The sequence below is a fragment of the Crassostrea angulata genome, chromosome 6, assembly GCF_025612915.1.
Source record: "Crassostrea angulata isolate pt1a10 chromosome 6, ASM2561291v2, whole genome shotgun sequence".
Taxonomy (NCBI): domain Eukaryota; kingdom Metazoa; phylum Mollusca; class Bivalvia; order Ostreida; family Ostreidae; genus Magallana; species Magallana angulata.
In genome coordinates, this window is record NC_069116.1 from 3,059,180 (window position 1) to 3,087,125 (window position 27,946).

General features: G+C 36.2%; 4 protein-coding genes across 8 annotated transcripts; 3 read left to right on the plus strand and 1 right to left on the minus strand.

Moving 5' to 3' along the window:
- Positions 1 to 32: 32 nt before the first annotated feature.
- Positions 33 to 6,698, plus strand: LOC128187864 (NADPH oxidoreductase A-like). Of its 3 annotated transcripts, XM_052858510.1 has the most exons (14): positions 34 to 272; positions 484 to 605; positions 1,130 to 1,268; positions 1,488 to 1,615; positions 1,760 to 1,904; positions 2,205 to 2,409; positions 2,543 to 2,639; positions 3,234 to 3,353; positions 3,750 to 3,889; positions 4,169 to 4,321; positions 4,716 to 4,950; positions 5,829 to 5,918; positions 6,029 to 6,153; positions 6,317 to 6,698. In XM_052858510.1, the coding sequence occupies exons 2-14, from the start codon at positions 488 to 490 to the stop codon at positions 6,488 to 6,490; spliced, it is 1,869 nt and encodes a 622-aa protein (XP_052714470.1). In that variant the 5' UTR covers positions 34 to 272; positions 484 to 487; the 3' UTR covers positions 6,491 to 6,698. The 3 variants fall into 3 exon arrangements, with proteins under 3 accessions (XP_052714469.1, XP_052714470.1, XP_052714471.1); XM_052858509.1 differs by having other exon boundaries at positions 33 to 605; XM_052858511.1 differs by lacking the exons at positions 34 to 272; positions 484 to 605 and having other exon boundaries at positions 1,132 to 1,316.
- A 734-nt stretch (positions 6,699 to 7,432) lies between these two features.
- LOC128187866 (uncharacterized) lies at positions 7,433 to 10,953 on the minus strand. 3 transcript variants are annotated; one of them, XM_052858515.1, is made up of 7 exons: positions 10,866 to 10,953; positions 9,763 to 9,936; positions 9,337 to 9,483; positions 8,936 to 9,004; positions 8,609 to 8,803; positions 8,072 to 8,212; positions 7,433 to 7,745 (listed from the first exon to the last, which is right to left on the minus strand). In XM_052858515.1, the coding sequence occupies exons 2-7, from the start codon at positions 9,922 to 9,924 to the stop codon at positions 7,563 to 7,565; spliced, it is 897 nt and encodes a 298-aa protein (XP_052714475.1). In that variant the 5' UTR covers positions 9,925 to 9,936; positions 10,866 to 10,953; the 3' UTR covers positions 7,433 to 7,562. The 3 variants fall into 3 exon arrangements, with proteins under 3 accessions (XP_052714475.1, XP_052714474.1, XP_052714473.1); XM_052858514.1 differs by having other exon boundaries at positions 9,763 to 9,949; positions 10,866 to 10,947; XM_052858513.1 differs by having other exon boundaries at positions 9,763 to 9,972; positions 10,866 to 10,944.
- Positions 10,954 to 11,100: 147 nt separating this feature from the next.
- LOC128187865 (calpain-B-like) lies at positions 11,101 to 20,567 on the plus strand. Its single transcript, XM_052858512.1, has 12 exons — positions 11,101 to 11,458; positions 12,005 to 12,142; positions 12,502 to 12,642; positions 13,046 to 13,239; positions 13,370 to 13,538; positions 13,741 to 13,821; positions 16,399 to 16,487; positions 16,775 to 16,947; positions 17,072 to 17,188; positions 17,718 to 17,854; positions 18,398 to 18,609; positions 19,513 to 20,567. The coding sequence occupies exons 1-12, from the start codon at positions 11,249 to 11,251 to the stop codon at positions 19,523 to 19,525; spliced, it is 1,674 nt and encodes a 557-aa protein (XP_052714472.1). The 5' UTR covers positions 11,101 to 11,248; the 3' UTR covers positions 19,526 to 20,567.
- Positions 20,568 to 22,356: 1,789 nt separating this feature from the next.
- Positions 22,357 to 27,796, plus strand: LOC128188705 (uncharacterized). Its single transcript, XM_052859924.1, has 6 exons — positions 22,357 to 22,602; positions 22,809 to 22,952; positions 25,482 to 25,550; positions 25,652 to 25,846; positions 26,612 to 26,758; positions 27,156 to 27,796. Exons 1-6 carry the CDS (start codon positions 22,438 to 22,440, stop codon positions 27,342 to 27,344), a joined length of 909 nt encoding a protein of 302 aa, XP_052715884.1. The 5' UTR covers positions 22,357 to 22,437; the 3' UTR covers positions 27,345 to 27,796.
- The last annotated feature ends 150 nt before the right edge of the window (positions 27,797 to 27,946 follow it).

Below are 27,946 nucleotides of genomic sequence, written 5' to 3' on the forward strand. Positions count from 1 at the left end.
GACCCCCTCCCCAATCCGTCTAAAAAAAATAATCTCTCTGACCCCACCCCTTCAACTCCCATCTAGAAAAAGTTGTTGCAATACTTTTATAACTATCGAATTTTTCCTGGGTACATAGGATTTTTTATTCGATGCCACAGGCGCTCTTTCTGTAATTAAAGTTCTTTCTGTAGTAAATTAACGGGAAATTGAGTCGGGCTCGGAATCCACAAAGAATTGCAATAAGTTTCGAATTTTCTCTGATCTGTATCTCATGTACGTGTACAAGAAAGGTGTGTGCTCCATTATCCAAAGTGTTATCAATTTAATAGCATAAAATTCACAAATTCAGATTTTTTTCTACAATATATTGCAAAATTATTACATGACAGACTTGCAACAATATTCAATCTCGGTTGGAAAAAGTCAATCCTTTCTTCATGTGTATACAATAGCGGTATTTCATTTAAATGTAATACCCTTGTATTGCTCATGATATTAAAGGGCGATGCTGGAATGGGTTTTAGCCGGACTGCTGTGTATTGTGACCTATGTTGTCTTCACCTTGTCAACTTCGTCAGGGAGTCAGTATGAGGATAACAGTATCGATGCATTCATCAGTAAAGGTTTGTTGTTGTCCCTTCAGGTTTATTACGTTTATTTTGAATTTTATAAAACTCAACAAACCACCTAAATCCAAAGGCAGAAAAAAATGAATAGAGGTTTACATCTTTTTATTGAAATGAAATAACGTTTTTGGATTCTTATTATTTGTGTATTTTAGGCCTCTCTTTTTGTAATGCAAGTGCTTGTTTCATATAGGAGGTATATTTACTATATAAATAATATTGTATTGTTTATACAGTAGTATATAGACCTTCTGTATGAAACAAGGGCCTGTGCTTTATATGGCTGGACTTAAATTATACCAGTATGAATGAATCGATCAGTGTTATATATTGTATCAGTGGCACAAACTCTGTCACTAATTAGCATTCTAGATGTTTAATTGATCTTAAGACCCTTTTGTTAAATCAGTTTGAGGAGATGCATCTTTTACAAATAACATATACTTTAACTAGTTATAGTGAAGAATATAATTTAAATTTAATGGCATTGACAATATTTTTTTTACATCCTTAATTTGTAGATAGTTCAGTTGCCAAAAGGCCGGCTCCCAGGGAGAGTAAATACAAGAGGAACTACATTACAGATGGACGACAGATTCTGTTGTTGTATGGAACAGAGTATGGCTTCAGTGAAGAGGTGGCCACGAAACTGTTCGACAGGTGACACGTATCAAACACTGCTTCAAATATCACAGATGCTAATACCCGGTAGTAAAACACTTAAAAAGGAATAGTAAATACATGTACTGAGTATTCACATACAAGATATTTTATTTAAATGCTAGAAAGTAAGAACTTAAACTATAACAACAACTGTTCATGTTATATTGAATAGGCCACATTTGATTGTAATATTTTTGCCTGAATATAACATTACAGGTTAGGTGAAGAATCTGTTTTGAATGGAATGTTATGGCAGCCGCGGCTGGTCAACGTGAAGTACTACTCACACATCCGCTGGACGGAGGAACAGCTGTGTCTCCTTGTCATCTCAACCAGCGGGGACGGTAGGAGCGGGGGCCACGCCAGGGGTTTTCTCTCTTGAACCTCCAGTTTTCAAAACCACCCCTTTCTAACAAACCTATTAATGAAACATAATGCATTAAAAAGTTTATAAAGAAGCAGGTGAGGCACTTCCTTACATGTTGCAGGTGTTCCTCCAACTGATGCCTTGCCATTTTACCAGATGCTGATGAATTCTGGTGAAACACTAAGTCATATACGGTATGCAGTACTGGCACTTGGGGACTCCAACTACCCACATTTCTGCAAGACTGGGTTATCACTTGATAAAAGGTTTGTAGTATTGCATTCCTTATCTATTTAAAATCAAAAGAAAATATTTTAGTCCAGTTTTATTTGACTCTTAATTACCTGGTAGTATAAGCTTTATTAGTGCTGGTTTTATAGATAAATTGAGTTCTGGTATGTTTGATGATATTCGATTTGCAGACCAACCAAACAAAACAAATACATGTATCTGAATATGTTGAAAATAAACTCTGATACTATACATGAATGCCTTTCCTCTATTGTTATACAGAAAAAAAGGTATTCTTTCTTCATGGCAATGATTTTTCCTTTTTTGTGCCCCAGACTGGGTGAGCTGTCGGCAGTGCGATTGTTGGATTGTCAGACCATAGACATGGAGGATTGGCCGGTGATTTCTGATTGGATGAACAGGGTGGTTGGGGCGGTCAGTGAAGCCGACCTAGCTGTCAAAACTGACTACCTTGTTGTGAATTCTCTGGGGAACAATGAGGGACACACCAGGACAAATCCGTTCCTCTCAAGGTTATTGGTGAGTAAAAACTTAACAGTTCTCTCAGAAAAATGATCTTAGTGATCACACTAGAGTTGTGTACCGGTATATAATAATGGCTGGTGGATTTAATGTATCCTGACATATAATGAATTATAAGGTCCGATTTCAGGTAAAGAAGCCATTGACTGTTGTCGACAATGATGAGGACAAAGTGACCATTCAGTGCGAGTTTGACATCACAGGCAGTGGACTGACATGGACTGCAGGTAAGTCACTTGTATGAGTAAAAGGTATATATTTAAATCTCCAACAAGGGACAGACATGGATGGCAGGTAAGTCATCTGTATAAATAAAAGGTATACATCAGACAGGTAGGAGTAATAAAGCACAAAAGACTTCAGCTGGTGTCCTTTTGGTTGCACATTTACCTTTTATTCTGTGTAGCTGAGTGTTTGTTAGACTCTGAGTGTATCTACCTATTGATATCAAAAATAGAAATGTACTGTATTTAGAAATTAGGAAATAGCTTTAAAAAGTGAGTAAGATACTGTAGATTCCTTATTTTACGTGTGTATTTAATTCTGCGATAGCACTGTTCTGTATAAAAGTGTGAAAATTTGAAATTGCGAATGCAGAACCTTTTACCAATTTCGTATAATTCTCAAGTCTCAAAAAATAAAATTGAGATTTTAAATCCGAGAGGGGTGTTTCTCACGGTTTTATGCCGATATTAATTCCTTGCATTTAGTTAGGAATGTACAGTACCTGTAATAAATCAGCTCTTGGTTATTCACTGTGATCATTATAATCTGTTCTGGCTTTGCTGTGTGTTTAAGTTATTTTCTATGATTGATTACAGGTGATGCATTAGGTGTTTATCCCCACAACAACCAAAGTCAGGTGGAGGGGATTCTCCAGGCCCTGGGGTACACGGGACAGGAGGGGGTTGAGACAGATCAGAGACCCTGGGGACATACAGGTAAATGGGGGTAACACGTAAATGCAGTATGGCGAGTCCCTATTAAAATTGATGCTCATAAATCATTGGCAGTTGATTCCGTACTCTAGTGTATTGGGACTTAAAGCTGGCACAATCTTTTCCAAACTTACATGTTAATAAAATTCAATTTTAACGAAAGCTCTAAAAGATGATAAAGCTACATGCAAGTGTGTAATGTTAAATAATTAAATTTAATTAATCAATTAGCAGAGATGGTAGGGAGGAAAGTGTTGGTAAGCTCTCTTGTATCAAGTTTATGACTTTAAGAATTGGGAATGTACAACACATTCCCAGGTTGTAAATAAGGTGCCTTATGCATGAGGTTAAAAAATTTTGGTACATAAATACTCGCATGATTGTTTTTGTAATATGCAGACAGAGTCCTGACATGTAAGGAGATGCTTCTTCGATACCTGGATATCAAGCATGTCAAACCCGAGCTTCTGGAGTTAATTCTGAGTCACTCCAGCTGTGATGACCAGAGACAACAGCTCAGGGACCTTCTTCACACACAGGTACATTTACATACCTTGTCACATATAAAGTTGCTGAGAGTGTTTAGAATACTGATACTAAATATGTACGTGTATTTTGAATATAAATGTAATTTAAAGTAAAATTATCTTGTCAGATATTACAGCATGCATGTTTTGTTGTAATAATATTTGAAAAATAAAAAATATGACAGATATTTTGGCAGGTGCTTGTATTCAAAACCTAAAGTCTCATTCATTTTGTATTTTGGTCAAGATCTTGCATATTCATCTTATGAGTTGAAATACCTATTGTCTAAGGTGCCTTCAGGGGTCAGGGAATATTTGTCTGTGAGGGAGGTACTAGATGTTGTGGAGGAGTTCAAGGTTGGCCCCCTCCCTGTCGATAGATTCCTGTCCCACCTGAAACCTCTCCAGCCGAGGTATTACTCTATCTCATCATCCCCACAAATAGTAAGTATGGCCATTGGTCTATTTGTGTGTATATACATATAAACCTGTATTGTGGGAGCTCCCTATCCAGACAGTGTAATTTGAAGGTATTACTGTGGTAGTAGATAAAAGCACACTGAATGTGTGTGTGCATATACATGTACCTATGATAGTTATAACATACCCACATGATGTGAACCTCTATTTAAATGTTTTTTGTTGAATTAAACTTCAAAGTATTTAACAAAGACCTTCAAAGTGAAAAAAGATTTGTGCAGGCTCCAGAATTTGTGAAATGTAGTTGATGTCAGATAGATTCTATATTAATACCTTTATTTAACTTCCGGTGTTCCTGGACATTATTGCTCAGCTGTGTTTTGTGGCACATGTACCTCCTGTTTTGAATTTTACACAGAATTCCAACACAGTGTGTGTAACAGCTGCAGTGGTCCGTTACTCCACACTGGGCCGGGACCGGGAAGGTGTAACCACCTGTTACCTACAGGACCGACTGCTGCCAGGGGATCAGTGCCCCGTGTTCATCAGCAAAAATCCAGACTTTAGGTTACCTAGCAACACCAAGACTCCCCTCATTTTGATTGGTCCAGGCACAGGGATAGCTCCATTCAGAGCCTTCCTACAGGAGAGAGGTATGGTACACTACCAACAAACTAAACATGGGTTGCTTTAATCTAGGATTGTTTTTACCGTGTTTAATGCTTATTTTGTTATAATATTACCGGTACTTATTAGGTTTGTTACCAACTGTTTACAGAAATTTGTGGGGTCGGTAAAGTCCATAGAAGGCGAGACGGACTTTACAGACACCACAAATTTCTGTAAACAATCAGTAACAAACCTAATAAGTGTTTTGTTTTGTCGAGGACCTAAAGTTCGATATGTAAACAACAAAAGATAATACATAACAATTAAATTCATAGGCTTATTCTCTAATTTTGTACCTTTCTCGTCAGTCGTCTGTGCAAACTGGGATGCCATTGTATATAGGATCGTTTTATTACGTCACGGGCACAGGGGCGGTCACTCTAAATATTTTGGGGCTTAAAAATTAAAGGTATGGTTAAACGTTTTTGTAAAAAATCAGCTCAAATATCGTTACGTCCGCCATGTTGCTGTATAAATTTCGACGCCCGCCGTGTAAAGAAATTTATAAGGCAATCACATGACGCGATTCATCCAATGACGTCAAGACATTCTAGTCCGAGGAAAAACAAAAGTAAATATTGGTATACATAGAAGAAGTTGTATGTATTTTGTGGAAGTAAAAGGACTTAATGATTGTAGTGGTTGTTCCCACCACTAGCAACATTCAATTTTGTTTTGATGGTCATTACTTTAGTACATTTATTTGGAAATCTTTGATACATGTAATTTTGAAATTATTAAATATTTTCCCCAAACATTTTCAATACCTGTAGATGTTATTGAAATGTGCCTCTATTATCGACCTCATTCTTATACAACTATACTGGATCATTTCTCACATACTGGTTGTTTCTCTGATCAGCTCTGTTAAGTGAGGAGGAAAGAGGACAGATTCTCCTGTACTTTGGATGTAGACACAAAAACAAAGACTTCCTGTACAGGGATGAACTGGGTAAGTTCAGAGAAGCATAAAAACCTTGATAGTATTCTGACACACAACTGTGAATTACAGTATCTATATTCTTGCAATTCTTTAACATGTATGCACTGTCTGTTTTTCAGAGAATTTCGCAGAGAAATCTGTGATATGTCTCCGGCCTGCCTTCTCCAGAGACCAGGAGGAGAAGATTTATGTTCAACACTTACTCCTGCAGGATGGATCTCTGATATGGAACTTGGTTAATAAAGTAATGCATGAAGCTTATATCAGTACTGTTAAAAGATTCATCTATAGGCATTTTTTACTGTGTTAAAAAGTGAATCTCAATATGCATCTGAACGTACCTTATACCGTACACATACTAGTAGCTTTTTATTAACTATTTTAACGAGGAGAGATCTTTGTTGTAGGAGAAGGCTGCAGTTTATATCTGTGGAGATGCAAAGCACATGGCCCGTGATGTTCATAAAGTGTTGTTACAGATTATTGTGATGCAGGGGCGGACAACTCAAGATGAAGCTGAACTTCTCCTCAAAGGTCTAGAGACACAGGGTCGATATCAGAAGGATGTGTGGGTCACATGACCAGGGGCGTCTGCTAAAGAATGAGGTCACCAGGTGCTAGGGAACTGTGCAATCAGAGATACAGTCAAATACATTGAACTATATTTGATTGATTTATTTTTTTTATATGTACATGAGAACACGTGTTGATTTACCTCAAAAAAGATTTCTGTGATACTGTTTCAAATTTATTTTATGTTTATGGTATTAAATAGTTCAGATATTGAAATGCTTTAAAGTTTTTGGTATAAGATAGTTCATATTAATTTTAGTGATTAAGAAGGGGGGGGGGGGGACTTATTCTTAATCCCCAAAATTTTACTTGATATGATCTATTAAACTTACCACCCACTTTTCCGTTGGCTGATCAAAAGTTCTTTGCCAATCAAATATTATCTTTTGTTTTCAGCTCTCTAAACTGTCAATCAAAAATGTGACTTTGCTGTGAAATTAAAGAAATTCTTAACAATTAGGAGCATTACTTAATGGAGTATTCAGCAACTGCTGATTGGATAAAAAAAGTGGAATATGTTCTCAGCTTCATATACACGTGTTGATACGGCTTTTTGAGTATCCTCTGCCTCAGGAGGTGCATTTCAGGCCAATGAAAATCTACATGTTTATATAAAATTAATATTTAAAGAAGAACAATAACTCAGTTCATACAGGTAGTTGATGTGCTGCACTGCATATACCCCGTTATCCATACAAAGTAAAACTAAATATAAAATATGCTCGTCCATATACGACAGTATGACTAATGTAATTTCACATAATCCATATTCCTTGCTTCATACAATTTATAACAAAGACTTTGGTTTGCTTTAGTATTATTTATCCCAAGATGGTAAATGTTTTACAGATTGAGATCAACATTTTGTATACATAAAAATCCACTCATACACATAATAAAACATCCACAACAACTGAGTATTAAAATCTTCCACAAAAAAGTGTTCATTATTATTAAGTGAATGTTCAATACATGTATTCCCAAGAGTTCCATGTAGAGTAATCAAAAGGGAGCTTCACACATCAAAAGTCAATACGAGTGAATTTGTGTCAACACAAAGTAAAACACGGAGCATTGGAGTTACTGGTCTTTCTTTTCTTCGCCGGTGCTAGGGGGCTGGGGTCTTACACACAGATACAGTCCGACCAGGGACAGAAGCAGTAGTGGGGAGAAGGTCCCTAATCTGAGGGCAAGTTCTCTCTTTGTCATCAGCTCAGATTGAAAGTGAAGGATAAAGTAAGTTCCTTCACTCAAGCCCCAAATCTGTTCAAAGAAAACATTATGTCTGGTTTATTTTTATAACTGCTGATTGGCTATGGAATATTTACTTGCTCATCATGTAGCATTACCGGTATTATGTCATCCCAAACTGATGCATCAATGCAATGACTCATTTTAGTTGTAAATTGAGTTAGTCATATGTTATCTTTTATCTTGATTATCAATAAGAAAAAAATACTGGAAATTATAAAACATAGGTATACATGAAATGATACTAGGTACTTTGGTCTCTTGTTTTCAGACATGTATCACATGTTACAGATATGTGCAAGATCTCTCAGTAAATGGGTTGAGCAGACATGACCTACCAGTATCTGGGCCAGGAATACAATCCTGACATCCTCCCTCCTCTTGAACCTCGGGGCGAGCCAGGTAAGGATGGCCCAGCCCATCATGAGGGCACCTGCTGCCCGCGTGGTGTGGATGTGGTACTTGTCCACCCTCCGGCCCTACAGAAAAAAAGTCACACAAATGATACAATATTTTATTCCCAAATGAAGGAAATGCATGTTGACGATTTAATATTCTGATGTTTCAAGTTTATGGGGAAGTAACTGGTTCATGAAGATATAATTTATTGCATTGTGGTTAGGTCTATTCCCATACTTTTGCAGTACAATCACATACAATTGTAACTTTAATGATCAATTCTGAACCAAGAAGTACCTTGTAAATACTTATGTATGATGGTCAAAAAGGTTCAATTGCCAGTGCAAGATAGCTCGATATTGGTAGAGCACCTGACTAGAGATTCAGGGGGTATGGGTTCAAATCACAGTCTCTCTCTCATTATTTCTCATATCCCATTATATATGCAAACGTTATTCATAGGGTATCGACTTTACCTGGACTTTGCACATGGCATTTGCAAAAGACATATGTGCCAGAGACATTAGCAATACAATCCAGCTGTTTATGTGCAGTAACAGTGTTATTCCCCTTGACTGCTTCAGACCCTGAAGTTCTGGACGACTTTTAATGAGTTGATAGACATTAGCCACACACCACAAAATGTTACCGAGAAATCCAAACCAGAAATGCTGAAAATGAGGATTCAAGTTTTATAACAGAATACATATATTTGACAATAAATATTCAGCATATTTTAATGATTACACATATATATTTATTATGACACTTTTTTTTGGTTTATTAAATTCATTCTTAGTTACCTTATCTGTGAAGATTTCTCCATATGACAGTTGACCTACAGTCATGACAATAAGAAGAATGGAAATACCCTGAAAAGATGTGAAACGATTACATGTAACAACTGAAAGGCAATGAAGAGAGTATTTATTATGGTAAGAAAACAGACATAACTAATATTCATTTGTAAATTTAGAAGTTTCAAAACAGTCCAATTTATTGAATAATGTCAAACTAAAACCGCAAATAGGCAATCTCACCAAAGAATATACTTCACAGTATTGGTACATTTGATATGTTTATGTTTATTTTTCCAATCCAACAAAGAAAATGCTAAATGGAAGTAGCTGGTACACCCAAGGGTGTTCACTAGAAATAATAAATGAAATTTAATAAGTTTATATCAAAATAGATGACAGTTTACCAGAGCCCTGGAGAGAAGCATAGCTGCCTTGATTGAGGGATCCGATGTCTTTCTCCTCATCAGCCATAACAGGAGGGGACCGAACAAGAAGGCAGCAAACAGGCGGTTCAGTTGTCCATGAATCACATCGATCTTTAAATCATTGGTCTACAATATTTCTAAATATCATTAGTTTTAAACAGATTTAAATAACATGTAAACAAACATTGGGTGGCACATGATTTATCATATACTAGAAAATTTCAAATATGGAAAGAGCTCCGAATTTCTGTATTGTAATATTTTTGCAATATTTATCCTGTAGGTAGCTATAATTCAGATTCTAGTATGTTTTTATGTGTATTCACATTCAAAGCAATAATGCAACTGTCAATTACAATGGCATAATCTTTTAACAATAACTAAGCTTGATCCTTCAATATTTACCTGTAGATTCATTGTCCAGAATGGGTTGACATAGAGCAGGAAGCCTGTGACGCCGGTAAAGATGAGGTCAGCAAGCAGCCATGTGTTTAGATCTCTCAACCCCGTCACGAGAAACAGAAGGACAAAGGCACCCCCACGAATGTAGTCAGACAGGTCCGCCATACCACCAGCTGCCTGTAGTACCAATCTAGTCAATACAAATAGAAGAAACTGTCCCCCAGTGGACACCTTGTTTCATAATTCAGTGTCTCTAGATGTAACAAGAAGATTAAGTCAAGAAATAGGAAGTTGTAAATTCCTGTCATCTGAATCACTTCATGTAGTATATTCATGTTATACATGTATATGTACTTCATGTGTCAACTGTCTTAAAGTTTGAGATACATTTTTACACCTTCTCTGTGTGCGAGTTTATAGAAACTTGTATTCATTGTTTTATGTCAAACAAAGCTTTTAAATATAATAAACAAAAAAGTCTAAAAATGTTCATCTAATTCGTAAAAGTTGCGCTACCTTATGTTAATTAACAAAATACTTACTGATGTCGACATACATGTAAATGCCAATGAAGCATTTATGTTTAACGCCCAATTTAATGTAATATTAAAAACAATATTAACATTACATAAGATGGCCTAACTTATTTATTCTTGGAGTGGATCCAAGTCTTGTTTAATTGATTAGATTTTTATCTAAGTTCTACCATTTGTTGATTATTATAAGTTCTAGCACATGAAAATTAAAAAAATGCATGCTCATGTAAAACTTAAGGTTTTTATATAAAACGCCAGCTAGAATAACCTGTTTATGAAAAAAAAAACCATCAAACCTATGGACCTATGCATTTTCAATTAAAACTTCGCTTTCCTTTTAGGGTGTCCTCAAATAATAATTGACAAACACCCAAATCATGTATTTCGCAGACTGCTACATTGGAAAAAAGGTAAAATATTACTCTCACCGAATTTACTCTACTGTTTGTAGAGAAATCCAATTATTAAATTGTTTTATGCAAAATAACAGAAAAATGTGTTATCCATTACGCAAGTAGACTTGCAATGCAGTTTCTGGATAACCATTAGTTAATTTATGTGTGTGCATACCTTTATTGCTAAATCTTTGTCTTTCAGTAATTTTGTAGCAGACAACAATAAAATACCATAGACATGGCGCGTAAAGGAATTTCGTAGATAAGAATTACATTATCATAATGCACAGAAGGAAATATGAAATGGTTATAAACGTAAAAATGCATAAAGAGAAGATATGGAATAGAATTATGCTACATTTTTTTCAACATTTCTTGAATTTTGGGAAAAATTTAACAAAGTACGAATAAACTTAGACACGACCTACTAAATAAAATATGGAGGCAAGTCGATAGAAACCGATGTAACTGATGTAAACAATATTTGAAAGTGTTATGAGGGAAACTCTAATCACAAAATCAGACCAGTGATGACTGCAAATTTACAGATTTTGTATAATGGGTTCCAATCCAAGTAAACAGAAAGAAAAAAGAAGCCAGTCAGTAGCGGAGGTTCGAATTCTCGCTAATGGACACGTGCCCCCGCGCCGAACCGTCAGCACCCTGAGCCGGGTCGCGGAGGTCAGTGGCAGGGAGAAGAGGAACCCGGAGGAACCTGTGGTGGAGTTTCCCCAGGAGGAGTACAAAGACGGGAAGCTAGGAATTACGGTATCATAATAACAATGAGAGCATCATTAATTAATGACATATTGATGTATTAAATGCTGCAACTGAGCAATGGCCACATATATATTCAATAACACAAAGATCTATAAACTATCGGATATGTGCGCTGTATGAAACAAGTGTTGTGGTTATATTATATTATACTAACCATCCTCACAAGTCAAATCATTGCTCCAGGTTTCAATCCACTCTTCTCAAGTACTGTAGTTATAAAAACTGAAGAAATCATTCATCATCTTTCGATTATAAAGTGTACATATAAATATGTCCGCAGATTGAGCACATTGAGTGAGTGTTTTATACATTGTGTGTGTGTGTGACAGGATGAGAGAATAATAATGGACCAGGCTGGGATTTAAACCCAGGTCCCCTGAATCACTATATATATACCGGTAGTCAGGTGCTTTATCAACTGAGATAGTAAGTGCCGGCAATCAACAGATCACACTGATCAGACCATTACATGTGCTATATATTGATTGTATTCATCAAACATGCCATATATTTGTCAAATACATTTTTTGGTAGAGTAAGGACACCATACTCAATTACCTGGACTCCTTAGAGGATGGAGAATTGTTTTGTGACCCAGACTTCAATGCAGACAGATTTGCTCTCTTCTACAGTGACAGAGATGCATCTGATTTCTACTGGAAGCGACCTGTGGTAATTTTGTTGCTAGCATTAGTAAAAGAAATATGACAGGAATTAACAAATCAGAGTTTTTTTTAAAAAAGAATGTTATGAAAGAAATTAAGGCATTTAATACATTTGCAGGCAAAGCGAACCATACAATATAATAAGGCCTCAGTTATTAAACAGAAATACTTATAATTATATCAGATGAGGTCTTAATAGTGTAATTGGTAGAGCATGCATATCCTATATGAATAATAGATTACTTAACTATTTTGTATCATCAAACCATTGCCCTTTTATAGAGCAACACTTTCAGGATCAGAAACTATAATAATTAATTAAAGCATGTGACTTTGTATTATATGAAGTTTCTGATTTTGTGTTAGGACTTGGTGGAAGAGTGGCAGACCCCCCAGCTGATGGTGGACGGGGTCACCAGAGACGACATCAAACAGGGAACCCTGGGAGATTGCTGGTTCCTCTCCGCATGCGCAGCAGTGTCTCAGAAAAAAGAGTTTATGAAAAAAGTAGGAACTCAAAATGACAAAAATATTTTAAATATCTTCACCTGTTTCTCTAATCTCAATATTGTCAAAGAAATGATCACCCGTGTTTTGTTAATCAATAACATATTGTAAACCAACTCTTATTCCAGAGATCTTTACTTTGCAATTAAGTGGATATTAACGGGACTAATTTTTGTGATCAAGCCTTATATACACCTGTGTGGTAATTGCATTTGTATGGCAGGCTCACACACTTTGTAAAATTTCTCTTATTCAAATAAAAGGTGTTTATATAATAGTGCTTAGTATCCATTAAATACATGAATGTTTATTTGTCTTAGTAATCTTTATGGTCAAAACAGCTCAAAGTAAATTGTATGATATAACATGAAAAAAGCATGTACTTCCTATTTCCCTTGAGTAGATAGTCCCATCAGACCAGCCTCTGTGTGGTCCAGGCTACAAGGGCGTGGTGCATTTCCGGTTCTGGAGATTTGGTGACTGGGTGGACGTGTACATAGACGACCTACTCCCCACGGTGAACGGGAAGCTCGTCTACGGCAGATGTACAGAGCCCCAGGAATTCTGGGTAGCGCTCATCGAGAAGGCCTATGCAAAGTATGCCTACATGTTTAACTATACTTTCATTCATTTTTTTACTTGCACAAAATTTGTATACATGTATATGTATCCTAAGCAGTCTGGTCTCGACAAGATTGTTGGAATGTCCATGTATGTTAAATTTCAGATTGCATGGTTCATATGAAGCCATTGAGGGGGGTCAGTCCATGGATGCCTTGGTCGATCTGACGGGAGGGATACCCAGATTGTATGAAATTCAAGACAAAGACCCATTTCTCTACAGAATGATAGAGAAAGCTCAACAAAAGGGTGCCTTCATCACATGCTCAAGAAAGGTATCCTGCTGCTGTACCCTCTTTATACAAACATGCTATGATAAACTCTCTAAATTTATAAATAAAATATTCAGCATTAGTACATGTATTATTTGTTCAAATTAAATAATATTTATATATTGGTGGTTTTTGGTGTAATAATGCAGATTATATATGAATAGCATTTTGTATTATTATAAGTAAAATTGATTGATGTTTTCAGGGTAACTGGAAGTTAAGTACCAAAGCCGATCCAAATGGTTTGGTGTCTGGCCATGCTTACACTGTCACCGAGGTCAGAAAGGTCAGTCTCTGGGGTGTCAACCGACTGGTGTTGTATTCTGTCTCTGGGGTGTCAACCGACTGGTGTTGTATTCTGTCTCTGGGGTGTCAACCGACTGGTGTTGTATTCTGTCCCTGGGGTGTCAACAGACTGGTGTTGTATTCTGTCTCTGGGGTGTCAACAGACTGGTGTTGTATTCTGTCTCTGGGGTGTCAACCGACTGGTGCTGTATTCTGTCTCTGGGGTGTCAACCGACTGGTGTTGTATTCTGTCTCTGGGGTGTCAACCGACTGGTGTTGTATTCTGTCTCTGGAGTGTCAACCGACTGGTGTTGTATTCTGTCCCTGGGGTGTCAACAGACTGGTGTTGTATTCTGTCTCTGGGGTGTCAACCGACTGGTGTTGTATTCTGTCTCTGGGGTGTCAACCGACTGGTGTTGTATTCTGTCTCTGGGGTGTCAACAGACTGGTGTTGTATTCTGTCTCTGGGGTGTCAACCGACTGGTGTTGTATTCTGTCTCTGGAGTGTCAACAGACTGGTGTTGTATTCTGTCTCTGGGGTGTCAACCGACTGGTGTTGTATTCTGTCTCTGGGGTGGCAACCGACTGGTGTTGTATTCTGTCTCTGGGGTGTCAACCGACTGGTGTTGTATTCTGTCTCTGGGGTGTCAACAGACTGGTGTTGTATTCTGTCCCTGGGGTGTCAACAGACTGGTGTTGTATTCTGTCTCTGGGGTGTCAACCGACTGGTGTTGTATTCTGTCTCTGGAGTGTCAACAGACTGGTGTTGTATTCTGTCTCTGGGGTGTCAACCGACTGGTGTTGTATTCTGTCTCTGGAGTGTCAACAGACTGGTGTTGTATTCTGTCTCTGGGGTGTCAACCGACTGGTGTTGTATTCTGTCTCTGGGGTGTCAACCGACTGGTGTTGTATTCAGTCTCTGGGGTGTCAACCGACTGGTGTTGTATTCTGTCTCTGGAGTGTCAACAGACTGGTGTTGTATTCTGTCTCTGGGGTGTCAACAGACTGGTGTTGTATTCTGTCTCTGGGGTGTCAACCGACTGGTGTTGTATTCAGTCTCTGGGGTGTCAACCGACTGGTGTTGTATTCTGTCTCTGGAGTGTCAACAGACTGGTGTTGTATTCTGTCTCTGGAGTGTCAACAGACTGGTGTTGTATTCTGTCTCTGGGGTGTCAACCGACTGGTGTTGTATTCAGTCACTGGGGTGTCAACCGACTGGTGTTGTATTCTGTCTCTGGAGTGTCAACAGACTGGTGTTGTATTCTGTCTCTGGGGTGTCAACCGACTGGTGTTGTATTCTGTCTCTGGGGTGTCAACCGACTGGTGTTGTAATCTGTCTCTGGAGTGTCAACAGACTGGTGCTGTATTCTGTCTCTGGGGTGGCAACCGACTGGTGTTGTATTCTGTCTCTGGGGTGGCAACCGACTGGTGCTGTATTCTGTCTCTGGGGTGTCAACCGACTGGTGTTGTATTCTGTCTCTGGAGTGTCAACAGACTGGTGCTGTACTCTGTCTCTGGGGTGGCAACCGACTGGTGTTGTATTCTGTCTCTGGGGTGTCAACCGACTGGTGTTGTATTCTGTCTCTGGGGTGTCAACCGACTGGTGTTGTATTCTGTCTCTGGGGTGTCAACCGACTGGTGTTGTATTCTGTCACTGGGGTGTCAACCGACTGGTGTTGTATTCTGTCCCTGGGGTGTCAACCGACTGGTGTTGAATTCTGTCTCTGGGGTGTCAACCGACTGGTGTTGTATTCTGTCTCTGGGGTGTCAACCGACTGGTGTTGTATTCTGTCCCTGGGGTGTCAACCGACTGGTGTTGTATTCTGTCTCTGGGGTGTCAACCGACTGGTGTTGTATTCTGTCTCTGGGGTGTCAACCGACTGGTGTTGTATTCTGTCTCTGGGGTGTCAACCGACTGGTGTTGTATTCTGTCTCTGGGGTGTCAACCGACTGGTGTTGAATTCTGTCTCTGGGGTGTCAACCGACTGGTGTTGTATTCTGTCTCTGGGGTGTCAACAGACTGGTGTTGTATTCTGTCTCTGGGGTGTCAACCGACTGGTGCTGTATTCTGTCTCTGGGGTGTCAACCGACTGGTGCTGTATTCTGTCTCTGGGGTGTCAACCGACTGGTGCTGTATTCTGTCCCTGGGGTGTCAACCGACTGGTGTTGAATTCTGTCTCTGGGGTGTCAACCGACTGGTGTTGTATTCTGTCTCTGGGGTGTCAACAGACTGGTGTTGTATTCTGTCTCTGGGGTGTCAACCGACTGGTGCTGTATTCTGTCTCTGGGGTGTCAACCGACTGGTGTTGTATTCTGTCCCTGGGGTGTCAACAGACTGGTGTTGTATTCTGTCTCTGGGGTGTCAACCGACTGGTGTTGTATTCTGTCCCTGGGGTGTCAACCGACTGGTGTTGTATTCTGTCTCTGGGGTGTCAACAGACTGGTGTTGTATTCTCATGCTTTAGCTTCTGATATAGAAAGACTACTCTAACTTTAATATGGTAGAAGAAATCAAGTTTGATATTTAACTGTTTTAATCAGGCTATATATAGTTCAGAGACATTTATTGATCATACAGATAAAACATGTGAGGGGAGAGGATAAGCTGGTCAGGATCAGAAATCCCTGGGGTGACAACAACGAATGGAAGGGCTCATGGAGTGACAGGTAAATAAAAAACAACCACTGCCTTCTATTGGTAAGTGCAATAATAACGCTACCAGTGGAGACAAAAACGTTTTCCTTGAAGGTATTACTGTCTCTGTATTGACTGTGTGAAAGATGTAATGCCTTGTAACAGAGTTTGAGAGACAATGTAAATAGGCTTGTGTGGTAGTGAGTATGAAAGTTGACATAGCTGGAGGTCCACTTTATTGAGCATTAACTCTCAGTGTCATAGATTAGAATTGTACAGATACATGTTCACGCTGACTTTCATTCTTACAACCATTTAGTGATGTGAACTGGACTTGGGTGGATGATCAGACAAAGAAAGAGATCGGTCTCCAGGCCAAGGATGACGGTGAGTTCTGGATGTCCTACAGAGACTTCTGTAAACAGTTCCAGGAAGTGACCATCTGTCAGTACGGACCAGACTTTGATGGGGATGGCGTGGTCGATAAATTTGGTGAGGAAATTCAACTATAAGTTAGCAATGTGTTTGATAAAAAGCAATGTTTCTGAATGAAAAAAAAAAGATTTTGTGTTTTAGGTTCTGCTGATGTTTTAAAACATGTTATACTTATTTACAGGGTGCTATGCATGTGTGAAAGGGAGATGGGAATGTGATAAGAATGCTGGTGGGAGCAGGAATGACCTTCAGAAGTTTGCTACAAACCCTCAGTACATACTCACTCTTCCAGAAGCAGGTCAGTGTAAATCTCTTATTTACTGTAGAAGCACATATTTTCGTTGGGTCAAAATTTCGTTGTTTTTTAAACCAAATAAAATTCGTTGGCATTTAATTTCGTCACATCATAATATCTTTGTATTCATTATTACTTTGGTTAAAAATTCGTCATGGATTTAATTTTGTTGATTTCTACTGCCAACGAAAATAACGAAATTAAATCCTCAACGAATATTTCTGCTTCTACAGTAGATCATACCAGTGAACAATTTGCTGTACCAGTATATACAGGGATATTATTTTATGTCTACTTATACATCTATTACAGGAAAGCTATCTTCAAGTTTAGTAATTTATTTTGTATGAAGAAGGTTTAAATTAATATTGGATTAATTAATCTTCTCCAATGGAGTTGGTAGGATATAGTGTGTAAATGTGGTTGTGTGTACGGGAAGCATCAGGTAATAATATAGGTACAAAGAAGTCATATGCTCTCTCTGAATCTTTAACTTTCCCTGTTAGAAATGTGGATTGTGTTTGATTTACAGATGACTTTGATCCTCAGAAGGATGACCCTGATCTTGAAGGATTGTGTTCTATAGTCATTTCCTTGATGCAGGAGCATCGCCAGTCAACTCGTAATGTCAAAGTCAAGAAACTGCAGATAGGATTCTTCTTATACAGAGTATGGGTTCAAAATAACAAAAACATTGCTTTGATATGCTGCATTCAAAGTTTGATACATGTACATGCAATCCTATCATGCCATTTGATTATTTTATTACAAAAGTCGCAATCAGTGAAAAATGAACAATATACATGTACTTCAAATTCATGAAGTATTGTCTTGATCTAATAATTTTACAGATGCTTATATTATTTGAGGAATTCATGTAGTATTTTCAAATAAACAGTTGAACTTCGATATCTTGAACACTGATATCTAGAATACAGTGGATATATTGAAGTGATTTGTAAGTCTCAACCACTTAATTTTAAGTATTTTACCCTTGATATCTCGAATACTCGGATATCTAGAAGTTTTTAAACAGCTCCATCGGGTTTGAGATAAAAAAGTTTATCTGTGCTTAGAAAGAAGTCAGATTAGGTAAATACATGTAAAATTCATGTATATGTATCACAGGTATAAATACAAGTAATAATTGTTATGTGGTTAAATTGTTTCTCAGTTTGATCTATAGATATTTCCATTTTCATGTAATTTCAGACAGAAGATCCAACAAAGAAGCTGTCCCCGCAACATTTCCGCTACACCCCTGACAGCGGTAAGTCGGGTGTGTACATCAACTACCGAGAGGTCAGCCAACAGTTTGAGCTGGAGCCTGGCCATTACGTGCTCATTCCTTCCACGTTTCACCACAACGAAGCTGCTGATTACATGATACGGGTGTTTGGGGAGAAGTCATTTACTCTTGAGGGGTAGGTCATCATTATTACAGAATACAAGTGGTGATACAAGCTTCTGATTACCCGATACAGGTGTTTGGTAAAAGTTATTTACTCTGGGGGGGGGGGGGGGGGGTTAGGTCATCATTATTACAGAATACAAGTGTTTGGGGAGAAGTCATTTACTCTGGATGGGTAGGTCATCATGATTGCATGATATAAATGTTTGGGGAGAAGTCATTTACGCTAGACAGGTAGGTCATCATTATTACAGAATACAAGTGGTGATACAAGCTTCTGATTACATGATACAGGGGAGGGGGGGGGGGGGTAGGTCATCATCATTACAGAATACAAGTGTTTGGAGAGAAGTCATTTACTATGGGGGATAGGTCATCATGATTGCATAATACAAGTGATACAAGCTGCTGATTACATGATACAGCTATTTGGGGAGTAATCATTAACTCTGGAGGGGTAGCTCATCATTATTACATGATTATGATTACATAATAGAATGCTTGAAGAATAGTCATTTACTCTGGAGGGTAGGTCATCATAATTACATCTGATACAAGTGTTTTGAGAGAAGTCATTTACTCTGGGAGGGTAGGTCATCTTGATTACATGATATGAATGTTTCATGATACAGGTGTTTTGGGAGAAGTCATTAACTTTGGAGGTCTGCATGGTCACATAATAAAATAAGGGAAAGCATTTTCTTTGGGTCATCTTCATGATGAGGGGTGTTTGGGGAGAAGTCATTTTCTCTCAAGGTAGTATTTAATAAAGAGAGAGTGTCATAATTTACCAGCTTGAAGGATATTAGTCAACATTTGGATTATTTTGTGTCGTATATTGTTGTTTAGGGGTGATTTATAATACCACTTACTGATATATTGACTTAATTTTTAATAAAACCTTTTTATGTTCCAGACCGTTAGAGTGATTCTCAAGTCGCCATCTCCTTCAACTATATGTCAGCATAATACATCTAAAAGTGGTCAATCAGGCCATCTAATGATCGACCAGCAATAGATATCCGGCTTCAGAAATCCGACTCACTGGATTGCATCTGTGACTATTTTCATATTAAGTATTATGTAAAGTACCGTATATATTACAAAAATGAATGAATGTAGACTAGTGGTATCTCAGAAATATATTTTTTTATTTTTGTTATTTGAAAAGCAATTAATTAAACTATTTGTGTTTTGCGTGGAAAAAAAAATTAGGAGTTTTTTTTTTTTTCATTATGATTCAGAGTTTGTATTATATGAATAAATTGTTGACTTGTTGCATGTTGTACAGTTACTTGTTTGAAAGATCTAGAGGTTATATTAGCCTTATAATTCTTTTTATATATTACAGGCACTATTTTAAATGTTTTTAGAATTATACGTTTTGTCCTGGTGTATCTGAGAATTATTTTCCTGTTTTTATCAGTATATGATTTGTATATGTGATATACATTAATCATGCTCAGTGTCAATGCAATGCTCCTATTTATCAATTAATTAGGCTGTTCAACCACCAGAGTATAGCTGTAGGATTAATTGTTGCTGTCTGAGTTTTTGAATATATTATAAATATGAAAAATTTTCTAGATATACTTATGAATGTAATATAAATTTCTGTTAATTTCATTAAATCTAGTCAATGTTACAAGTGTCTGGAACACTAACGAGTTACTATATATAGCTGTACTTATGTACCGTACATTAATTGTTTTTACATTTTTAATTGATGTTCATATATATTTTCAGCATGTTTTATTTTTTTATATTGATTATTATTATTATCTTATTTATTGTGTTTATTTAGAATATGAATTATAGTGTTAATTTTTTTTTTTAAACTTTCTGTTAATATTTTATTGTAATATGATATGATGTGCCTTCAATGTTTATCAACATAAATATAGTGTTGTTATTGTTATAATTAATGTCACTTAATATAGATCTACACCAATAAAATTTTGAATTTATTTCTTATGAATGCGTTCTTTTTTTCATTTCATATGAACGAATTTTTTAAAACAATTTTATTTTTAGCGAGCGCAGCTCGCCGGCGCGCAGCGCCGGCGCGAAGCGAGCTCTACCGGCAAGGCGTGTGTGAATAGAAAATTTGGACTAGTTGCACATTCATTCAACGGATTTTTTTGGCGTCAGTAAATCGGACCAGTAATGCATCGTTTTAATCGTCCCAGTAGTTCCCTGTAATCATGGCAATTTTTATCACTTCACACTCTCACGAGAATCATCAAGACAAATTTAGACAGTAAAAACAATAACGATGTAAGCGACATACAGTCAATGTTACCTCTAAAGTTCACCTCGGTACACTTTCAATCAAAAATAATCGTGTGACGTCACAAACGTTTACACATTGATCCGATATATTTTTTCGGAGTCAGTAAATTTTGACCCACAATTCATAGTACCAATGGTTTCCAACCTCACGTTCCAACATCACGTTCTCCCGAGAATCAAAGTAAAACCTTTGAAAAGCTTATAAGATGTGTAATTTTAAGAACATCATGCTTTTTAAGTAAATAAAACAGTATACTTCGCATACTTTTATTTCTCAGGGGAGTTTTAAAGAGTAAGACGACACTAAACCTACGTCAGCTTTGACGTCACAATAAGCACTGATAAGGGGAAATTACTCTAATTGAAGTTATTGTAAATCTGCTGAAATGACCAAAATCCTCTTAAAATCTTGCAAAGGCTAAGATAAAGAACAGCTGACGAATAAGGGCATTTCTTCAGATACAGGAAACAGTTGTAAATTGCACTAATTTGGATGAATGCTCACAAATATTTTATTCAGTATAATTACGGTAATTTCCTGAAACGTAACGTTATACGTAGCAGCGCCTTTTTTTAAAGGGGGTGGGTGGGTGGATGGCAGCCTCATCCAAAAAATCTTTGCAAGCAAAAAGAAAAATAAATCATGAAAATTCTAATCCTTCAGCTCTTTAGCAGTTCAATGGTTTCTTTATTTTCACTTCCATTTATTACATGCGGGGGGGGGGGGGGGGACAACAACATGTTCTTTTAACATGATAAGCAAATATTTTTAAGCGTAAATTAAAAATAAAATTAAACATTAATTATTTTTTTTAAGTGGAGGGGCAAATCCATGGTAAGTCGATTTTCTATGTATAAATTGACAAAAATGAAAAAAAATTTAGCATGGGGGGAGCTCTATGATGAGTCAAGTTTTATATGTAAGTTTAAGAAAAAATGTCTACTGCAAAAAAAAAGGGGGAAATCAATCAATCAATCATAATCACAATCACTTTAAAAGAGGAGATGCAGTGCAATGAATATTTATATATTAAAATCTTTATTATCTAACAACATTGTATCTGAGATTAAACTATTGTTCTACATATAAATAAATAAATTATAACAAATCTTATAAACTATGAATAATGAAAATTTACTGAAAAATTGGTATGTTTTATTTTTTGGCATTCAAATTTCACGTTGTTAATTTTATTTTATTAATTTATTATAATTCATTGTTTGATCACATGCTGTGCTCGCCCCAACGGTCGCACCGTAAAACATAAGTGTATGTTAGAACCTGAGAGATAAAAATGAAACTATCTTTTAATTAGTTTTCGAGACAAAGCCAAAGTTTTTTGATTTGGGTAAGTCCACGGGTTGCATTTAACAATGATGACAGATGTGTGACTCCTTCTGCGCTCGCCCCAACGGTCACACCGTAAAACATATTATTTTCTTTAATAAGATCGGGATCGAAATTCAAATTCTATTGTTGGCGCTCGTTTGAGACCGCGTCATTTCGAAGAGATAAACAAAATATTTGTTACTAATATCTGAAAATTATATGGTCAAAATGTCTGCAATTTACGATTATGCACGGGCTGTAGCAATTGTTATTGCATTTATAGCAGGGAAGCAAAGCAAGAAGGCAGCGGTTTTGTTCGATTTAGTCCTCACGGCTTGGTTCGGACTGGCGTGTTTTAGTTTCCCCAAAACCGTCGTCTCCAAAGTAAGAGTTCCTTCGACTCAGTTCAGCCAGAGACATAAATAACAATAATATTATTTATGGCTGGTTCAGCTATTGCACTTTGAAATATATGCAATCTTTAAAATCATGAAAAATCAAAACATACGTATCAGCTGCGTATCTATACTATTATATTTGATTCATTATCATGATATGCATACGCCAATTTGGTACTTTTTTTCATCAAGGTTTTTGGAACCTCTGATCTGGCGATGGACTGTGCTGTACAGCACGTGGGAGCCTGCTTCCTCAGCGTGGCCTTATTTCAGTACATGTGCCATAAATCTAGAGACGATACAGTTTTTGGAAGCATTGCTGTATCAAAAGCTTTGGTAGAATCTAATTTCCTTTATAATAAACTTACTTCATTGATTATGTCTTCTTTAGAGTAATTTGCCCTCTTTATATCCTATATATTGTTAAAAAAAAACTGGTTTGAAAGTATTAAAGGGGGTTGGCACCTGAAATAATAGTAATGTCAGTCATTCGAAAACCACTTGAATATAAAGATGGGGACCTAAAATGCTCATTTATTTTATTTGTGACCCACGTCACATGCCATTTTTGGAAATATAGGGCCCCAAACAGAAATGATAACTTTCCTGAAATTTTTGCTAAAAGAACTTATGTATGATATTAGTCAAATTTGGCCCCCAAAATTCGCTATTTTTAAAATGATTCAGGTACTTAAATTTGTTGTGTTATTTTATAAAAGAGTTGACATGAAATATGTTTTTCACCTATTTATTTGATTTATATGCACTCACTGGCAGTATATGACGTCAGAATTGACGCCATTTTTATAATTTAATCAAAATCAATCAAAAATTGACATTTTTCTTATCTTTTTTCGAATGGGAAATATAGAACGACTTTTTGAACAAGAACAAACTTTTTGTCACTTATAAGTATTGGATATTAGATACATGTTTGGTGAAAATATTTTGTTTGTTCAAGCAGTCGCTCAATGTTTCCTTAAATAAAAACTACCTAAAAACAAGCCGTTTTATGCTAAAAATGAGAAAATGGCGGGAAAAGGTAAACTTTATGATGTCATATTTTTAAATTGTGGGTACTAAAATCAAAATGAAAATTTATATGAAAAAACTTCAAATATATATTTGTACAAATAAAACGAAGAATTACAGTAAAATAACAATGTTCATTTTTGGGGGCCATTTTAGGCTCAAACCATATAGTCCTTTGACATTGAAATTGATAATTTGAAGAAATCAAACAAATATTTATAGTTTGAACAATTATTTAGCAGTAATATTTAGTGATTTTTATAGAGTATGAAGTTGAACACATGTAGTGACTATAAAAGTAAAATCTAAGTCAAAGTTTAAAAATTCTTGCTTTACTGGTGGATTCAAAGGCCACTACATAATGAACACAACAACAGATGTTATAAAATTTTGTTGGAGTAATCATATTATAATGCAAATTTTAAAAAATTATACCGTAGTTATGTCATTTTTCAAAATGTTTCATAAAAAAGTAAAACAAGATGGGTTACAAAATTAACTCCAATTTTGGCATAAATTAGCTTATTTTATGCTATAACTCAATTTTTTTTTAGATTTTCTTAACTTCTATGAAATATAAGCTAAATATGCAAAATATATTGATAGAAATATCAAAATATTGTTTAGATATGTTTTTTAGAACATCATGAATATATCGTAATACACAGACTATCTAGAAGTTTCGTCTGCACTAGAAATTAGGGAGCTAAATTAACAGTGCTCTAAAACGAGAGAGTTACCATGAACATTGTTCATTTCCTTCTTGAAAACCTTCCACCACAAAATATAGTCCTCTGTTAAAAGGACTAAGTGCAGTATCAAATATCTGCCCCCAATTTCAACCAATTTTTGAATAGTATCGTATAAAAATAAAATCTTCACAAATCATTGTATAGAGGATGCCTATAACTTTAATCTTGATTTTAGTCATCATTGCTCATTCGCTGTTTATCTATGACGTCACCTAAATTACCTAATTCCCGCAAATTTGCAAACAAATGAAAATATTGTCATTTTTGCTCTATATTTTGCATTCAGAAGTATAGAGCACAGGTCAGCTCAAGTGCAATTTTATCATATGTTTTTCTTCAGATAGTTATACGGTACTTGAGCAAGCCTGAGCTCGATGTTTCCCAGTCGAAAAACCATCGGAAAACACCCAAATTTTGCTACAAAACATCAATTTATCAAAATAATGCAATCTTCATGATGTCATTTCTACATTATGACGTCACTGTGGTGATAACCTTTTACACCTTTATTTCCAATATGATTTTAACTATCTTCCACTTTATTTTTAAAGCTCTTTCTAAAAGTTTGATTTTGGGGGTAAAAAATGCATAAAACCACACATAGTCCTTTAATTTTTTTAGAACAATTTTATTCAATAAATTTTATTTGGCATTGTAAAATATAAATATACTACAAGAATTAATATGTGATGCAGAATTTCCAGGCTAGAGGTGACTCAAAATGGCTACCCAAAACCTAAGAAGCGAACCTCTTTAAGTCAATATTTATTTATTAATAAGTTCTTGAAATTTTTCAATTTAATTCACTACAATTGAATATTATATCATCAAATCATGCACTGCTTAAAAAAAGGTAGTTTATACTTATTTTGTGACACTGGTATAAATAAAGTTGCTTACGGCTGTATACAACATATTTGTTATTCAAACAGTGTGTGAATAACAAAGGCAAAATAAATATTCATTTTTGAAAATTGCTGTTTAATGCTACATATTTTCAAATAAATCCATGCATTTTGATCAAGCGTTATACATGTATCTACCATATATGTAAATTATATATATGTATATTTTTTTTAAGGGGTTCCTGCCTCTACTTTTAGCCTCACTGTATACCTTCATAACAAATGAAAAGAGTGTCAACCATTCGGTAAGTAAAGTTTAAATATCAAGAACATTATATTATCAGTATTAGTTTCCCTTTTACTTGAGCTCAATCTATACAGAAATATATATATATGCTTTTGGCAGGGATTTTGTTTCCTCCTGACTGTCTTCGTAGCCATCTGGTTGATGAACGTTGCGCTGTTACTGGAGACTCGTCCCAGCATTGGGAGACGAGAACACAAGGGGCCGGTTAGCACGGTGGTGCGCCTCATCTTCCTCATGAACCTCATACAAGGCCTCGCCTGCCTGGCTTTCCCCTCAACCATTGTTGACTTCCTGGTTTGTATCAATTCCAAGCTTCCTGACATGAGGATGTATTGCATAACACATTTTTGCTCTTGGGTGAATTTATATTAAAACTGAAAACTTAGATTTTATTTATTATCCATTTATATTGTGGAATCATTAGAAATCCTAAGTGCTCACTTTTGTGTTAGTACCCAGCACCTATAAACTATAAGTTCTAGACAAATCATTTAAGCATTGAATGCTTATTTTTGGATATTGTCAGTTCTATAACACACCAGACAATGTAGACAAATTGAATACTGCAGGTTATTGTATATGATAATTTGTCTGCACAGCCTAGGTATAGGACCATTGACATCCAGAAAATAAGCATTCAATACCTACATACTAGTACATAGATATTCATTTTGATGCCTATTTGTATAAAATACAATGAAAATTGATAATTTATGGATATGATTAACAATTATTGTTCAAAAGTATATTCAAAGTGGTGTGGTAAGTTTAAATGTTTCATTAAACCTAACAATAACATATATATTCGAAATGCATGATGACATTCATGTGCTCATTCACAATGATCAGGTTTGATGTGCTATTGAACATTGAATGTAGATAAAACACATTTTGCTCATAGCATGTACCAGAAGTAACATCCAAACCAACCATTATAACAATGAAACTCTCTGAAAATTGAGCCCTCAGCCCCTCCTAAATTATAAATTTAAATGATTTCACTTTCTGTCAAAATCTTTTGAAATATGTTTTGTAATGGTTATAACGTTTGATTTACAGAAGGTTGCGACCTCCGTCCGGATTTCGATGAACTACCTGTTCCAGGCGTACGGAGCTCTCGTCCTCAGCAGTATTTTCATCTCTTGGTACGCCCCATGTTTTCTCAGGAGAGAGGATCGACGCAGCTTTTTCGTCAGTAATCTGCTGGTATGTATTGTTCACTTGGTAAAAACACTTTTTCAGATTTTTCTCGACCAAAAACGTGGTTATCACTTTATGTTAAATGTCTTCTCAAAGTTCAAATATTTATATTAATTTTCATGGTGGAATCATAGAGAATTATTTTGATATATAAGTGTATTGAAGATCAATGTATAATGAATCTATTTATTGATACTTATAATAAGAACAACCGTAGACCATTTTCTTAATTGAAATAAAATTCAAGAGTAATACTTAACATTGTTAAAAAAAATTTAAAAAGTGTTTGTAGTTTAGCTTTGTTATCTTATTTTCATTTAGAACATATTTTATTGCATATAATAATAGAAATAACATGCGAAAGGTTCTTTCAACTTAAGTGGTTTTGGCATCCCTTTCTCAGTTCGCAGTGTTGATCCTCTGGACCACCATGCTTTACTGCTACCAGACAAAGGAGAGTGTCCAGACTGTGGTCCAGCATCTCGGCTGCCTCTCGATGATGACCCTCCTCCCCAGTCTCGGCTGGTACTTGATGTACAGAGAGGATCATGGGTCGACCAACACGTACTACACACGCTCAAAGAGAAGCTAGAGACCAAAGCCAGTCGAATCCATTTACGCAATCTCTATTGTATAACTCTATGTATATCAAAGTTTATAACCTTTGGGTAAATTTTACCCTTGAAATAATTATTATTAGTGTTCAGTGTCCTTATAATATTCAATGCTATGCATAATCATGTATTTTTCATTGTTGATGAATAAGTAATACTTCAGAGTGTATTGATGTTCACATGTTAATGCTGCCAGAACTTTTTTAACTTGTGTTTTATACTTTTTTAGCCATTTTAACATAGCATTCAATCTTTATGTATTTCACATGAAACTCTAAAGAAATTCCTAATTGTATGAATTTTATATAATTTTTGTAATTTTGCAATGACTTTAAGATAGTGCTAAGGAAACATGTACAGGGAACAAACCATTCACTTTGTGAGAAGTTTTCAGTGCCTTAGGATTTGTAATTGTTTTCATTGAGTCGATTGTTTAGCTCACCGAGACGAAGTCGGGGGGAGCTTATGCTATACCCTCGGCGTCGGCGTCCGGACCTGGTTAAAGTTTTTGTTGCAGGTCCTGTATCTAACTTATTACTTGTCCTATCTTCACCAAACTTGCATGAATGATGCATCTGGA

What these genes read in the sequence shown, in the direction of transcription:
- LOC128187864 (XM_052858509.1), top strand. Translation starts at nt 488, where the DNA reads ATGCTGGAATGGGTTTTAGCCGGACTGCTGTGTATTGTGACCTATGTT. An exon ending in CATCTCAACCAGCGGGGACG is followed by an intron (nt 1,616 to 1,759) that starts GTAGGAGCGGGG and finishes TACATGTTGCAG; the next exon opens with GTGTTCCTCCAACTGATGCC. An exon ending in GAGACCCTGGGGACATACAG is followed by an intron (nt 3,354 to 3,749) that starts GTAAATGGGGGT and finishes TGTAATATGCAG; the next exon opens with ACAGAGTCCTGACATGTAAG.
- LOC128187866 (XM_052858515.1), bottom strand. Translation starts at nt 9,924, where the DNA reads ATGGCGGACCTGTCTGACTACATTCGTGGGGGTGCCTTTGTCCTTCTG. An exon ending in GAGAAATCTTCACAGATAAG is followed by an intron (nt 8,804 to 8,935) that starts GTAACTAAGAAT and finishes CCTCATTTTCAG; the next exon opens with CATTTCTGGTTTGGATTTCT. An exon ending in ATGCCATGTGCAAAGTCCAG is followed by an intron (nt 8,213 to 8,608) that starts GTAAAGTCGATA and finishes TTTTTTCTGTAG; the next exon opens with GGCCGGAGGGTGGACAAGTA.
- LOC128187865 (XM_052858512.1), top strand. Translation starts at nt 11,249, where the DNA reads ATGGGTTCCAATCCAAGTAAACAGAAAGAAAAAAGAAGCCAGTCAGTA. An exon ending in AAAAAGAGTTTATGAAAAAA is followed by an intron (nt 12,643 to 13,045) that starts GTAGGAACTCAA and finishes TCCCTTGAGTAG; the next exon opens with ATAGTCCCATCAGACCAGCC. An exon ending in AAGGGCTCATGGAGTGACAG is followed by an intron (nt 16,488 to 16,774) that starts GTAAATAAAAAA and finishes ACAACCATTTAG; the next exon opens with TGATGTGAACTGGACTTGGG.
- LOC128188705 (XM_052859924.1), top strand. Translation starts at nt 22,438, where the DNA reads ATGGTCAAAATGTCTGCAATTTACGATTATGCACGGGCTGTAGCAATT. An exon ending in TTGCTGTATCAAAAGCTTTG is followed by an intron (nt 22,953 to 25,481) that starts GTAGAATCTAAT and finishes ATTTTTTTTAAG; the next exon opens with GGGTTCCTGCCTCTACTTTT. An exon ending in AAAAGAGTGTCAACCATTCG is followed by an intron (nt 25,551 to 25,651) that starts GTAAGTAAAGTT and finishes TGCTTTTGGCAG; the next exon opens with GGATTTTGTTTCCTCCTGAC.